This window comes from Coloeus monedula, assembly GCF_965178545.1.
Source record: "Coloeus monedula genome assembly, chromosome: 8".
Classification (NCBI taxonomy): domain Eukaryota; kingdom Metazoa; phylum Chordata; class Aves; order Passeriformes; family Corvidae; genus Coloeus; species Coloeus monedula.
This window is the reverse complement of record NC_138788.1, coordinates 19,080,295-19,094,297: the sequence shown is the minus strand read 5'-3', so window position 1 is coordinate 19,094,297 and position 14,003 is coordinate 19,080,295. Positions and strand designations below refer to the sequence as shown.

The window sequence follows — 14,003 nt, the reverse complement described above, 5'->3', positions numbered from 1 at the left end:
GCAAAAGGGACTTTAGGAGACATGAAGAAATACCTAGTGTGAAGACCACCTTACTGGGTTGGTTCCATTTTTTTGCTCTAGATATTCTGAGATCCACTCCACTTCTTTCAATTTTATCCACTAAGTTCCTTACTACTCAGAAACAAAAACCAGAAGATTAACACAAGAGCTAAAAAGTTATCAAATTAAGGATTCTACACGACCACAGTTTATCCCTTTCTGTCTGTTCAGTACTCATTACAAATATCTCAATTACAAGACTCTCCTTTGCAGGAGCTCTAATTTCATTCAGTAACCTGTGTTGAAGGGCTCAAAGTACAATTCAACAGAATCAATTAGAGCTCAGAGTGACACCATCCATAACTGACTCCTCACACACTCTGCATAAATGCTGTCCTGCACACAACAGAAAAGCCTTGAAAAAGTTATGGTGCCTGTCTTGGTGCATCTGTAAATCATTCTTCATCAAGGACATTCCTCCTCCTCCTTCTTCCTTTATACAGAAAATAATTTAAATCTTAAGTGAAATTATGACAATTCTCATGTTCATTTCGGGCTTGAGAAGTTCCCATCCCAGTTGCAGTACAGCTACCATTTTTAGAGCACATCAGTGTCACTCTGGGAAAATCATTTAGAAAGTAAAGCACAAGGATAGCAAGCACCTGGGAAAAGCCTGACTTCTTATTTCTCCAAGAAAACACCAAGAAAATCTATGCCAAAAATATCAATAGAGGCATCTTCCCTGAGGAAGATTCAAAGACCTCAGCTATAAGACAGTTATTTGATTAATTTGATGCTACCATGAGATGAAAAAGATTAACCTCACTCAGAGTATTTGGAACTACCTGCAGCTTCAAAGCCAAAATACTGCATTGGTTTACATTCTCTGTGCAGTCAGGAGGATGTCTGCATTCATTTAGACTAGAAACTTGTTTTTAAAATGACAATTTTTACTGTATTGTCTGAACACAGTTGGCAGAAATGAAGTATGGGTTCAACCTGCAGTCAAAGTATCAAATTTAAATTGGCACCTTAATATTCATATTTCTTACAGTAAGAAAATTTGAAGAGAAATAAATTACCACTTCTGTACACAGTGTCAGGTCATTCAATATGGACTAAAATTGTATTGTCATCCACTAATAAGAGTGAGGCCAAGTTAAAGTTATGGAAGAAACCTTATTCTATCAGTTTCCTAACCTTTGTTATACCCTTTCTGTTCTTCTTTAAAATTTTATAGAGAATGCAACAAAAGCTAAATGTTAGCCCGAATTGCTTGGTCTTCAAAAATACCAAGTTAAAGTGTATGAATACCTGTTACTTTAAAAAAAACAAAAACAAACAAAAAAAACCAACAACAACCTTTTATTTTTTTGAGTTATCACAAGAACAGACATGATCTATAAGATCAGTGAATGTTGTAGATCTTTTATAGGAAGCAGATATGCAACAGAAAAAAAAAGCTTTAATTTTTTTCATGGCTGATCTAAATAACATTTCTATCCTTCAATGCAAACAATCTGAGAAATACCACAGTATACAGATCATCATATTTGTTATTTGCCAGTAAGTTCAGACACTTCTAGCAGAAACTCAAGATCCAAATAATAAAGAAAATACGGTATGGCTGTTACCTGCAAAGCAGTAAGCATCGCAGCATTTTACGTATCACACATTCATATAGTCTAGTTCCTACACTTCTTTATATAAAAACCCCAAACACAAATTTTTTCTGATTTCTTAACTTCAGTGAACATACCATAGTGATCCAATAGTACTCCAATAGCATTGAGAGGAGGCCACATATTTATATTTACTACCAATTTGCTGCTTCTTAAAACTACATCTTTCAGAAAAAGTTCAGATATTAATCCAAAATCAGGATAAAATTCCCATCTTGTTTTATACAACTGTCAGGTTTTCCACAAAAACTGAGTTTCCAGAGCTCAGACACAACAAAATGAGTGTGCAATCAAGTCTACATACCAGAAAACTGATGGCTACAGTAACAAGTATATTAAGTCAGTACACTGGGCAAAGGTTCTCTTACGGTTACAGTCATTTGACCTTTAGCCAGCTCTTAATGCCCCAGCCAACCCTCTAAAGATGGAGATTTGCAGCAGCTTCTTGTCTGAAATAAGCCATGAAAAGATTCTTCTGAACCCACTGTACAAGCATTCATTTAAAATGTCATGAATGTGCATGAAATCAGAGTGCTTCTAACAGCTTACTCTGCAGCTTCTGTTTAAATGCACCAACTCTGAACCACCAGAGGATAAAAGGACTCAAACCTTGCAGTCTGGCACTCATGGACCTAAAATATACACAAGCACCTCTTCACAGGTGTATTTACCTAGTTTAAACCTTATTTAAATAGACTCTCGATGCACACACTTTCCACAAACACCTGCTTCTCCCACTGCAGTCATGACTTGTACAAGGCAGTTGTAGTCAGTCATTCCTGTCCTAAAGCCATCCTACACACCAGTAGGCAGCACTTCAGGCACAAAAATCCTGGTGACTGACTCATTCCCCTGGCCAGAGCAAAGCACAAATTCTGCAATGAGAAGAATAACTAGAGAAGTATCTGCTCTTACCTCTACATCATACCAGAATTCTGAAGATTTCAACAGCCAGAGAAGCATTTAAAGAAACCCAATCCTCATGAAATCATGGAAAAGCAGGTTTATAATTAATTCATATTTCCAGCTATTTGTGGTTATAAAACCTTTCTCTGCTGACCTAGAGAACATCCTAAGTTAGAACCACTCATGAAAGAGACAGTGCTCAGTTATCACTGGATGCTAAAAAGAAGCTTCCTTTTGCTGACCTAAATCCTTAACTGACAAAACGAACAAATATTTCAATGTCCAGACATATTTTTCAGGGTACTCAGCTCTCTTTAAAGAGCAGTTAAATGGAAGCTGTGGTGACAGTGGCCCTAGATCCAAACTTGTATCAATACAGGTTTTCATTAGTTTTAAAATAACCTTTGAAGATGTAGTTGTATTTCAATTTTGTATGCCTGGAAAAAGCTTGATAGTCATTGCTTCCACATGGTCATAATTCAGGACACTGTCTTCTGCTTTTTCTAAGCACTAGAAATACACCATCAAACTTAAGCTTACTGTGCTCATCTTAGTATAGCAAGCATTCAGCTATTAAATTTATCTTGGATTAATTTACGCATCACCCAGGACAACAGAACCACAGAACCTCTATGTCTCCTTTCTGTTTTTCAGGCAACTACTGTCAATAATAACTAAAATACACACAGCCCACGAAAGTGTAAAAATGGCATCCAATAAACCAATTGACAGTGGATCAGAGCAGATATGCTGTTCATTTTTAAATTATTAAACTTTTTTTATAAATCTACATAAAACTGCCACAGAAATTAAGTTTCTCTATCAGAATCTTAAAGAGAAACTTTAAAATATAATTCAGGTTCAAGGCCCTTTGCTAGGTATGCTGAACTGTAGAAGTGAAGTTACTCTTACCACATCATGGGACTGTTTGTGCTGAGCAACACATCTTCTCTATATGCTTCCTCCAAGAGCACATGTAGATGTTACAACAGGATGGGATACCATACTTAGTTGCAGGCAAGCTTTCCAGTATGTAATTTAGTTACTCTTGAGGAGCAATACTTTGAAACAGGAATCGTTAGCTGCTGGGGGCATACAGTGCATCTTTATACCCTTGACCAGGGTATTTCAGCATCACAGTCATGACAGAGTTAATACCCACTAGCTCAGAGGAGAACAAAAGGTACTCCACTGCAACATGCCTAACATTTACATTGCCTCTCTTTGCTCATTAAACAGGTTTTGGTTAAATAATGAACAAACTGTATTACAGACTCCGATGAGAATTCCAAAATTATAAATCAACTGGTAAAGCCCAGAGGAGAATGAAGGGAGTGGGAGGGAAGGAAGGATAATATTGACTAATATAAAGGGCGCAGCTTGACAGTGGATATTCCTGCCACACCTGATCAAACATGCTCCATGGGGGAGGGGAAGGGAGGGAGAGAGCAAGAGGGGAGATGGGACAAGACAGCCTGAAATTTGCATCTGGAACAGATTAAAATGGGTTCTTGGGGGATTGAGAAAATACATAATATATATTACTATAAATGCAAAATTGTACTAAAAGCTAACTCAAATGTCAAAGATTACAGCTTGAATAAATTTAAATATAAAAGCAATGCGTTTCCATGAGCTAATGAAAGAGACATGAAAGGAAGGTCTAGTGAAAAAAAAAAAAAAATCACCAAAAAACCCCTCTGCTGGGGACTGGACTTTTGATTGCCTGGAAGATGATGCAGGAGACTCTGTATCATCCAAAGTATTGCTTGAGAACAAGTCCATGTCTAAAATGGAAAAAAGATGGAGCCCAGCAGTGATGTCCTATCTCAAGACACTAGTCAGTAAATAGCAGTCACTGAAGCTGAAATTACCTGTATAAAAGAATCCCATGTTGTCAAACCAACATGCTCTCATCCCCATATACCAGCAATTACTATCTCAGCAGGAACCATGCTTACATGATGACTAATACAAAGGGAGTCTCTGAATCTCTCAGTACATTAAACTTTGCTTTCTCTAACATAAGCGGATAGTGAACTTGCATTTTTTCCCCCAACAAGTCAACAGCACATTGTATCTAGCTGCTCTAGATAAATGGCCAGTCCCTGACATTTACTTATACTGCATTTATTTGAGCATCCTGACATTCCCTGCTCTTGTTGATGAGAAGAGATATTTGCAATAATGGCAAAGAACTTCAGGAAGCTTATTTCAAAGAAAATTTTATCTCATAGAAGGGAGAAAAGGAAAATTTCCTCCCAAAACACCTCTGGTGACTGCACGCCTATCTTACAGAAGGTGAGTGAGCTTACAAAAAATCCCACAAATCCAGACTGTCACGTAGTCCAGGTACAAGCATAACATCCAGAACAAAGACACTATCCAGAAATGCAAGCTGTTCAGGAGTTCCCTAAGATGTCATGTTCTGACAGAAAAATCCTACTTACAACCACAGGAAGTTAACCTGGCAAAGAAAAGCAAAGCATTACATTTACAGGCAGACACAAAAGAGGAAGGAATAAGGGCTTAGAACTGGCACACGTCCTCAGCACCTCTTGTCATCACTTGGAAGCAGCACTACTGTACTTCTAAGGAACACACTTTTTACGAGATTCTAGACTCAGCACTGACACAAGAATGAACGTGCATCACAGTCAGAAATGCAAAAAGCCCATCTCAAACTAAGGCTGAGTGCAGCTCAGAGGACTCATTGTAATAAAGGGGCCAGAAATAAAGTTTACGTCCAAATAGTATAATCAACAAGAGAAATCCTGGGAAGAATATGCAGAATGCCATATGGAGTTTAGGATTAGCTTCACCTCCAAACTCTCAACACATACTTGGGTTACACTTAAACAATCACTTCTGAAACTACAAAACCAGAAAATATTGGAGGAAGGGAAGAAAGGCGGGTTGTGAGGAAAAAAAGTGGTCACAATACACACTACAGTCTTGTGTTCTACTTCTGTTACCAATATAGATTTCCAGTTTCTTTCAGTGCAGGTGATCACAAAGTCTTTCACTTAAAATCCAAGAGATCCAAATAGAAACAGAGGTCTGTGCTTTACTTATTACATGTTAACACATGATGAAAGCTAACAAACCAAAGAATGTGAGGAAAAAACAGAGGTAAAGCCACTTTCTAAGCAGATTCTTTCCATCATTCACCGATCAGAAAGCATAAACAAAGCACAAAAAAGCAATACATGATAGTACACCAGATTTCAATATATTACTACAAGCTTCAGTATATCAAAGAAATATGCATGTTTATAAAAATAAGTGTTTGCATACACACACAAATACAAATATACATACACACACTCACACATATATATCCATATAGGCAGTGGCAGCAGTGGTACTTCTGTGCTAGTTTACATTGGTATTATTTGTCTAAAAGTATATGCATATTCCCTCTTCTCTCATTCTTCAATAAATGACTTCTGGATAATAAATAAGACAAATAAGTACACCTGTACATTTATTTGCATATAGCCTAGCAGGTGCACACACCCGCTGATTTCTGTAGAAGCTTACCTGTTATATTATTCAGCACTTCTTTTAGGTGGCTAAAGCTATGCAGCAGGGGATCCCTTTCTTCATCCTATAGGTTATATATAGGAAGTAAGTAATTAGTGAGGCAAACATATTCCTGAAGATAAATCTTAATAATGGATCTGTTAAAGACCTCACCATCATATTCACAGAAGTACTGTGGTTTGAGTTTATCACTGTTAACATGTTTATACCATCAAACACAAGAGAAGCATTTTTATTTTCCGGACAGTGCTCCCCAATATCATACAGCTCAAATGTCAAACCATAGGTCCAAGACTGAGCATTCTGGTTTGGTTTTATTGTCCTTAGAAGTACTTCTGATTAGCCTTCTACTGTTCAATAAATTTCACTGCAGATCTAACTGATACCATATTGAAATGGCTCATCTGGATTTGCTATAATGTTAATCTATGCAGATTGTAATGGGAACAGAAATACAATGACATTTTATGCCATTAAAATAACTTGAAGAAAGAATCACAGTGCAATATTTATATGAATTAGCTGCATCCTTTAGCCTTAGCCTATCTTTATGATATTAAAATAAGGAGGAGCAGCAGTTTCTCCAAACTGAGTGCAGCCGCACCCAAAGCTCAGATAGAGAGGCCGTGAGCCCTAACGAAGAAATGCCTGTTAGAAAGAAAAAGGGCTCTGCCCTTTGACAAACTGAAACCACTTGTGCTGGATGACAGCCATCTGCTATTCATGTGACATTCCGAAGTGCACCACTGATACAGTGTGCCACATCCACACATTTACACTGTGGCAGCCATAAGCTCACCACAGCATGGTTAGACTTGGAAACACTGTATTTAGGGCTTTTACCAAAGCAGGTTGGAAAGTATTAACCGGTTTTAGTCAGGAATATAGATAGCAGCAACAAAACAGAGCTGAAGAGATACTATGTCATATAAAAATTTAAAAATATATATAATGATTTCCCCAATTTTTATTTCATGGCTTTCATGATGAAGACTGTCTTCTCTAAGAGAGTACAAAAGATACATAAAAACATTGTGCTAAATAAAATAATACCATATATTCAAATTCCCTCATATCCCAGGCAATAAAAGTCTAAATGAGATGATTCCCATGTGAAATACGTGGGGTTTTCATATTTACAGGATAAAAAGGTAGAAGACTTCCAGCTTTGTAGCTTTAAGTCACTGGCACATGAGAAGCCCAAAACAGTGTAAGCAATGTAGAAAGTTATTCCAACTTTACTTACAAAAGTACTATAACAAGTGCTAAAAAAACTGACGTCCTTTTGCAAAGCCAAGTGGTTTCTGACAGAGGTGTTTCTACTTGCTGCTACAGATAGCAACAATTTAAGGTAACTTACCAGATGTGTGTGGGTGCTCCATCGGGCATTACGCTTTATGGCTCCCACCACTGCGTTGATTTCACCTTGTATGATGTAAATGTTCTTATCCACCATCCTGACAATTCTGAAAATAAAGGTAATTCAAATTAATCTCTAGCCTCTCAGGGTAATTGTCTTCCTCAGATGAAATGAAGTTGACCCTAATCAAGGCAAGGCCTGCAGTGATGCAAGAAACTCTTTCAGGTTTGTTTTGTGCGTGCACTAAATACAAGTTATTGCATGTAACAAATACAAGTATTTCATAAAAATGAAGACACTTTTCCATAGTGTGTTTTCAAAACCATGAGAGCAGACTGTTAGTTCTAACAGGATCTTTGTAATGCAAGAGAGCACTTTGCCAAGGCACATTCGTCATTTTTCTTTCCAGTCTATGTAAGTTCACAGAAAGATGAAGTGTTGGGGTACCAGGACAGACATCCATGACAATGCAGTAACACCTGCATCTCCAGCACTTATGCAAATTCCTGCAGCCCTGCATGGAACACAAAGCTAACCCTGTACTCTCTTACATAAGCATCAATGTGTTGAACAAACTGGACAGAGCAAACTTCTTTTGGGACTTAAAACATTGCCAAATAAAGTAATTTGTAACAGATGTTGATTTCACACTTGCATCACAAAACAAAACTCTCAAGAAAGCAGGAAAGTAAAAAAGGCATAAGACCCCACAAAGAAATGAGCAAAACTCGAGATAAAACTGGATGGAATATGGGGAGAAAAAGAGAGAAAGCTAAAGGCAGACACTTACTCTCCTGTAGTCTGAGGTCTTTCAGGGAAAAAACTTAAACTGATGCACCCAGAAAGAGGCAGAAAAGTGGGAAAGAAATTAAAAGCAAGAAATATTTGTAACAGTCTGAGAAAAAGAAATGAAGAGTGAACTACTATGGGAGTGTTCTCTTTATATTAGCTGTAGCCCAGATACAGTCAAGCATAAAGAAATAAGAATGAAGGGGAATGAACAGACACAATGTTTATAAATAATAAACAGGACTTATAAAGAGGCCAAACAGTCAGATGATAACATGTCTGTAAATGAGAAGAATTTATTGAAATGGTAGCCAAATAGCGAGACTTCTTCAGAAGAATGAAAAGAAAATGAGGACTCCAGCTTGGAATCACAACAGGTCATCCATAGGGAAGCAAAAGATTGGAAACAGGTGAAACATTGATCATAACACTTCCAATCTGACAGGCTCATTTAAAGAACTCAGCTGGGAAGGGGAGGCAGGGGGTAATAAAATACAGAGAATATGAGAAGGACTTTTGCCCACATAACAAAAGCAAAGCTGGAAGGAATAGTTTTGGTGGACTACTCAAGACCTCAGAAAGACCACCACAGAAATTTCAGAACATACATCCTGGATCTGTCAGGCTTCAGGTTAATTAACATCTGAATTATCAACAATGCTTCAAATACACAAATATCCCCTGAATGAGAGATTAGTTTGTTTCAGGACTCCATAAATAATGGAAAGAAAGTAAATTATTATAAAAATATACCTTATCAAAGGATAGCATCAGATCAGTTGCTTCATTTTTTCAGGTGTTTGCAATAGACCGAATAATCTTATGGCAAAATTGTTTATTTCATTAAATGAATTATACATAACGGTATTCCCAGGTGTAAGACAATAATTTAAGGGCAAAGAAAAAAGTATTTTGTAAGAACAGTCATGACAGACAAATAGTGCTTCCAAGGAATTTGCTTGTGCCCTGAAGAGCAAAGGTGTATATCCTTCCTCCACAGCGGTATATAACAGAACCATCAATACACTTCCTACTCATGTGGCTAACACCTGAGAGATGTTCCCATCCTCAAGAGTAAATTATTCCATATATTATTCATATGATTGCATCGAAATGTCATTGATGACAATTTTTTCTATTTCACTTTATTGTCCTTGTTTTAGTAAAAGGCATGAATGGGAAATTTCTCCCTCATGTAAAATTCCTTGTTTATTTATTTTTTCTTTCAGTAATTCCATTATTTTCCATATTTCTAAATCAGCACTTTCAGGGTTCAAAACTCTGGTCCAGGGAAGTACTTCTGAACTTTACACATTCATATTTGTCAAACCTAAGTTTTTCCTGTCTTCACTTTCCTCTCACACTGTTACAAAACAGTGTTGAACATGTAAACTGTGTAGCACCATTCCAGGCATTTAGCAAACTGACAAGGAAATATTATTTCAAAAAGCAGGTAAATACCAGACACATGTATTACAAACCTTGCACACACATAGATACTCAATAGTTTTGACAGGATTTAAAGTGATGCCAAAGCTCAAATGCTCTTCTGCATACTACTGAATCTGCTTGTAGGACTCCTATTTCTTTTCCTCTATTTCTAACATAAAATAATTAAGATGAAAAAGTTTGTTAAACTCTCTTTCCTGAATGTAGAAGACTTAAAATGCCCAACTAACTGCAAGTAGCAAAATATGAAGAAAATAGACAAAAACCTCCAATATACACCTCTTCCTTTTAACCTGATCCTTTCAAGCAAGGGTGCAAAAGCTCCTTGTTACTTGGCAGGGCTCTCCTGATGTATTAAAACCCTGCAAAACTTGGGGGAGTATTTCATTGCTAACTCTCTGAGAAGACTCAATGAAAATGCACTCCCTTCCCCACTGCAGATTCCATTTAATATAACGTTATTCAAAAGTACAAAAATTCACTTTATGCATGCCAAGAAACTCTCTTGACCAATGCAACTGAAATAACCTATCATGCTGGGGATGCAAATTCACACTCAGACCTCTGAACATCAGACACACAGCTCACTTCCCCACCAACACTAGGTAGAGATGGAGGGAAATACTGCTTTATATTTAAGCTTGCAGTTACCCAAGCAATAGCATACACACATTCCAAAGTTAGCCACAAAGCCAAATTTCCTCACTTATGCAAAGGACCTTTGCAGCTTCATGTTGGAGAAGGAAGCAGAAAACAACTACAGAGTGAGCAGGAAAGATAGACAACTATTTTCAGAGAGATGCACCTTGTAAGCTAAGCCCAAAGAACCATTCATCCCTGTAAAAATTTAAAAGTTTATTTCAAGTGATGGATGTAGCTTTAATAAACTCCAAACTTCCCAAAGGCTATCCCTTTTAAATTATTAGATTATTTCTGTATGTGTTCCTTCAACTGTATCATCACCACAAGCAACAACTGATCACAGTTTAGACTCAGTATAGATGTCCTGTATTAAAAGAAGTTTTAAGATAAAAATGAATCCTGCGAAGCAGCAGAGAAAAAACGTTACGCGACTGACCAGACCAGTACTGAATGATGAGCTGGGTTTACAAGAGCATGGTGGGAGTCAAGCAAAACCATTAGATGTTTGTTCAACTTAGAGAAAAAAAAAATGTTAACATGAATTTGGGTTTACTGTTACAAAGGTATGGTCTGAAGAATGGGATATTGTAAAACTCTTGGTTGAACAGGTTAACAGAACTAATACCGAAGATCATTCAAAAATTTGAAACAACCTCCCTAGCAAAGGCATTGTTTCAATAACTCTTGACCTCAAATCAAGAATGCATGCCTTTCTTGCAAGCAATCTTTAATCAAACACAAAAAGATAGTGGACTTAATATAGAAACAAATGGATTCAGTTCTGTGGTCTTAAGTTAGGGAAAAGAAAAAAAAAAAGGTACCTACTAAATTTCAAATGCTTTTTAGCTCCTTAACCCTTCAGTTAGTTGTATATAAACTCCTGTTTCTTTGTCAAGACGGATTCATACATCTACTTAAAACTGCAGACTAGTCCTCAGATATGCTCCTGCACAGAAGTTCAACACAGGAAGCACAGTGAAAATGACAGCTCCAAACCAAGGCAACAAGGTGCCCAGGCCACCACGAGAAGAAGGGAGGCTGTTAACTTTCACAGCCTCACTGATAACAGCATTGGGAACACTAAGTGGGAAAAGGTCGATGCCTAATCATGTCATAAAAGAACAAAAGCTCACATTCATAACCTTCTCAAAACCTTCAACAGTGATCTATGGACAATTAATTATCACTATTCTGAGACTTCTGAAATAGCATCACATGTAGAATCTTCATACAAAAGCATTGACAAGATTTACACCTACAAATATTATTTCACACATGCACTGAACACTCCATTCATCAACCTCAGAACCTGTTACCCCTACACATCCCAATGCATAGGAACCCCAAATGATTCCTGAGTATTACCACAGGAAGTCTTGGGTATGGTTTTAGGAAACACTCCCTCTTCAGCAGCAAAATGTCTGCAATTCTTCTGGAAACAAGCAAGAGTTAGCATCAGAAGCAACAATGTCTGGCAAACTTCCATCTAGTCACTTCTTCCTATCATTAACTTTAGCCTTCAGCTATGGCAACTGATTTAAACCCAATGCAACTACTCCAATAAACAGCAGTAATGAAAAACAACATAACCACAACATAGAAAGGTAATATTTCAAAGTAAGCTTCTGTTGACCTAAATTTTCACTGTTTATGATAATGCAGGAATAATCTACATAGCCTCTGACCTAGATTTGGGCACCAGAGTCCTGATACAATACACTGCTACCAAAACAGAACACACAACTACAAATCACAAACAACTCCTGACTATCTCACAGCCAGCTAGGTTTCCCAGAAGCCCAACTGGCAATGAAAAAGCTCCTTTTCTTCCTCCTAAACCTCACATGGAAGGTGCATGGACCTCTATAGGGAAATTTAACTTGCTCAGTTTTTTCAAGTAGCAACTGTTCTGCAAAAAGCACCACAGGCAGCACAAGTTCAGAGACCTCAGGATGCTTCTCCAAAGGCTACCTCCAAATGCCTGGATGAATGTCATATAAAGCAATAATTCGTAAGTATAGAAAGGAACTATGCAGTCCTGAGCATTTAATGCAATTCTAGGCATTTAAGGATGCCCTTTAAAAGATAAACAGTGGCAACATGGTAGAGGTGGCACATCAGAAAGGAAGAAAGGGACAAACTTCTCTCCAAGCCTCCACATTCGGCTGCAACAGTGAGGTAGGGCCTAGGAATCAAGAAAAGAAAGGCAAGTCGCATTTACCTGGCAAAACTGCATAGCAAAAATGAAACCTAAGGTTAATATGGTGAGGGGCATTTTCTTTCTTCCAATTACTTCATACTGTTGTAACTATGAAACACGCCACCAGATGAACTCATAACATACACTCTAGGTGAGCTCTGAGCTTTCCCCTGCAACAGCCATGGAGCTGGCCATGTGCCAGGAAAAGCCTCTCTCCACCGATTTCAAGCAGCAAGCAGCCGTGGCGCACGGGGAGCGGATGCCTGTGCAGGTGCAGCGCCCACCCTGCCCGGCCCCGAGCCCTGACCCCGCTCCTCCCCGACGCCCACAGCCCACGGCGCTCGTTGCCAGGCGGGCCCGTGCGCCCCGAGCCCCGTGGGCACCGCCACGCGTGTCAGTCCCGGCCCGGCCGCCGGCCCGACCCGCGCGCGGCCCCCGGGGCTGCCCCGCTTCCGCCCCCGCCCCCCGCTGGCCCCGCACGGTTCCCCCGCCGCCGCTTCTCTCCCGCCCACCCCCACGTCGCGACAGTATCGCGACAGGCGGTCGCTGCCCGGCACTGACCCCCGCATCCAAAATGGCGGCGCCTGTTTCCCCGCGGCAGCGGCCGCTTCACATAACCGGGCGGGCGGCACCGCGGGCGGGAGGGCTCGGCCCGCCCCCTGTCCGCCCCTCCCTGCCGGCGGCGGCGGAGGCGAGGCCGCGGAGCGCGGGGTCCGCAGGGCACGGGCAGAGACACCGGCCCCGCTCTCTCGCACTGACGTGGAAACCGGCGCACCGTGACCCGCTGCCTGGTTACTGCGCAGACGGACAGTCCGGACAGCCAACCCGCGCGCGATGCGCCGCGCAGCTCCCCGCGTTGCCCAATAGAAACGCGGACTGCGACCGGAGGAGGCGGGCCCTGCGGTGACAGCGGCGGGGAGCCAATGAGAGGCGAGAGGGTAGAACCAGCAGAGCCGCTGGCCAATCGCGGTGCGGTGCGGCGCCGCAGCCGCGCCTGAGCGCCCGCAGCCAGGGCGGCCGGGCGGAAGCCGGCGGGAGGGCTGCCCTCGCAAAGCATTGTGGGCCGGGCCGCCCCTGGCCGCTGCCCGGGGCGTGTGGGGAGTCGGGGCCGCCCCGAGCGAGGGCTGTGCCGGTGTCGGTGACAGCGCTGGCACTGCACAGCCCGCCGAGGGAAGCAGTGCCTCTCCGCCGTGCTCCGCGAGTATTTCCCAACTTGTTCTACAGCCTCTTGCAGCTTCTCCGCGGGAGCCGTTTGGGAGATGATCCCCTGCAAGCGTTCTGTTCCCTCCTGAACGCCTCGCTGTGTCATAGCTCTGCTGTTCCCCGTGAGTGAGCAGGAGAATGCAACTGGACAAAGCACAGAGTGCAGCTCGTACGAGACCACGCACGACAGCACCCAGAGGAGCACACGCCGCTTCTCCCCTCTCCG

At 40.7% G+C, this 14,003-nt stretch overlaps 1 protein-coding gene across 5 annotated transcripts in view; it reads right to left on the bottom strand.

Moving 5' to 3' along the window:
• GBF1 (golgi brefeldin A resistant guanine nucleotide exchange factor 1) overlaps nucleotides 1–13,345 on the bottom strand; it is a gene marked incomplete at its 5' end in the record, with an annotated part of 106,991 nt that extends 93,646 nt beyond the window's left edge. For 3 of the 5 annotated variants that reach the window (XM_082286469.1, XM_082286470.1, XM_082286472.1), the window contains 3 exons: nucleotides 6,132–6,198; nucleotides 7,495–7,600; nucleotides 12,321–12,370. In XM_082286469.1, coding sequence (XP_082142595.1) covers nucleotides 6,132–6,198; nucleotides 7,495–7,600; nucleotides 12,321–12,370 — 223 coding nt within the window. Of the gene's footprint in view, nucleotides 1–6,131; nucleotides 6,199–7,494; nucleotides 7,601–12,320; nucleotides 12,371–13,135 lie in introns of those variants that run through there. The other 2 variants (XM_082286471.1, XM_082286475.1) reach the window with 2 other exon arrangements.
• Between the last annotated feature and the right edge of the window lie 658 nt (nucleotides 13,346–14,003).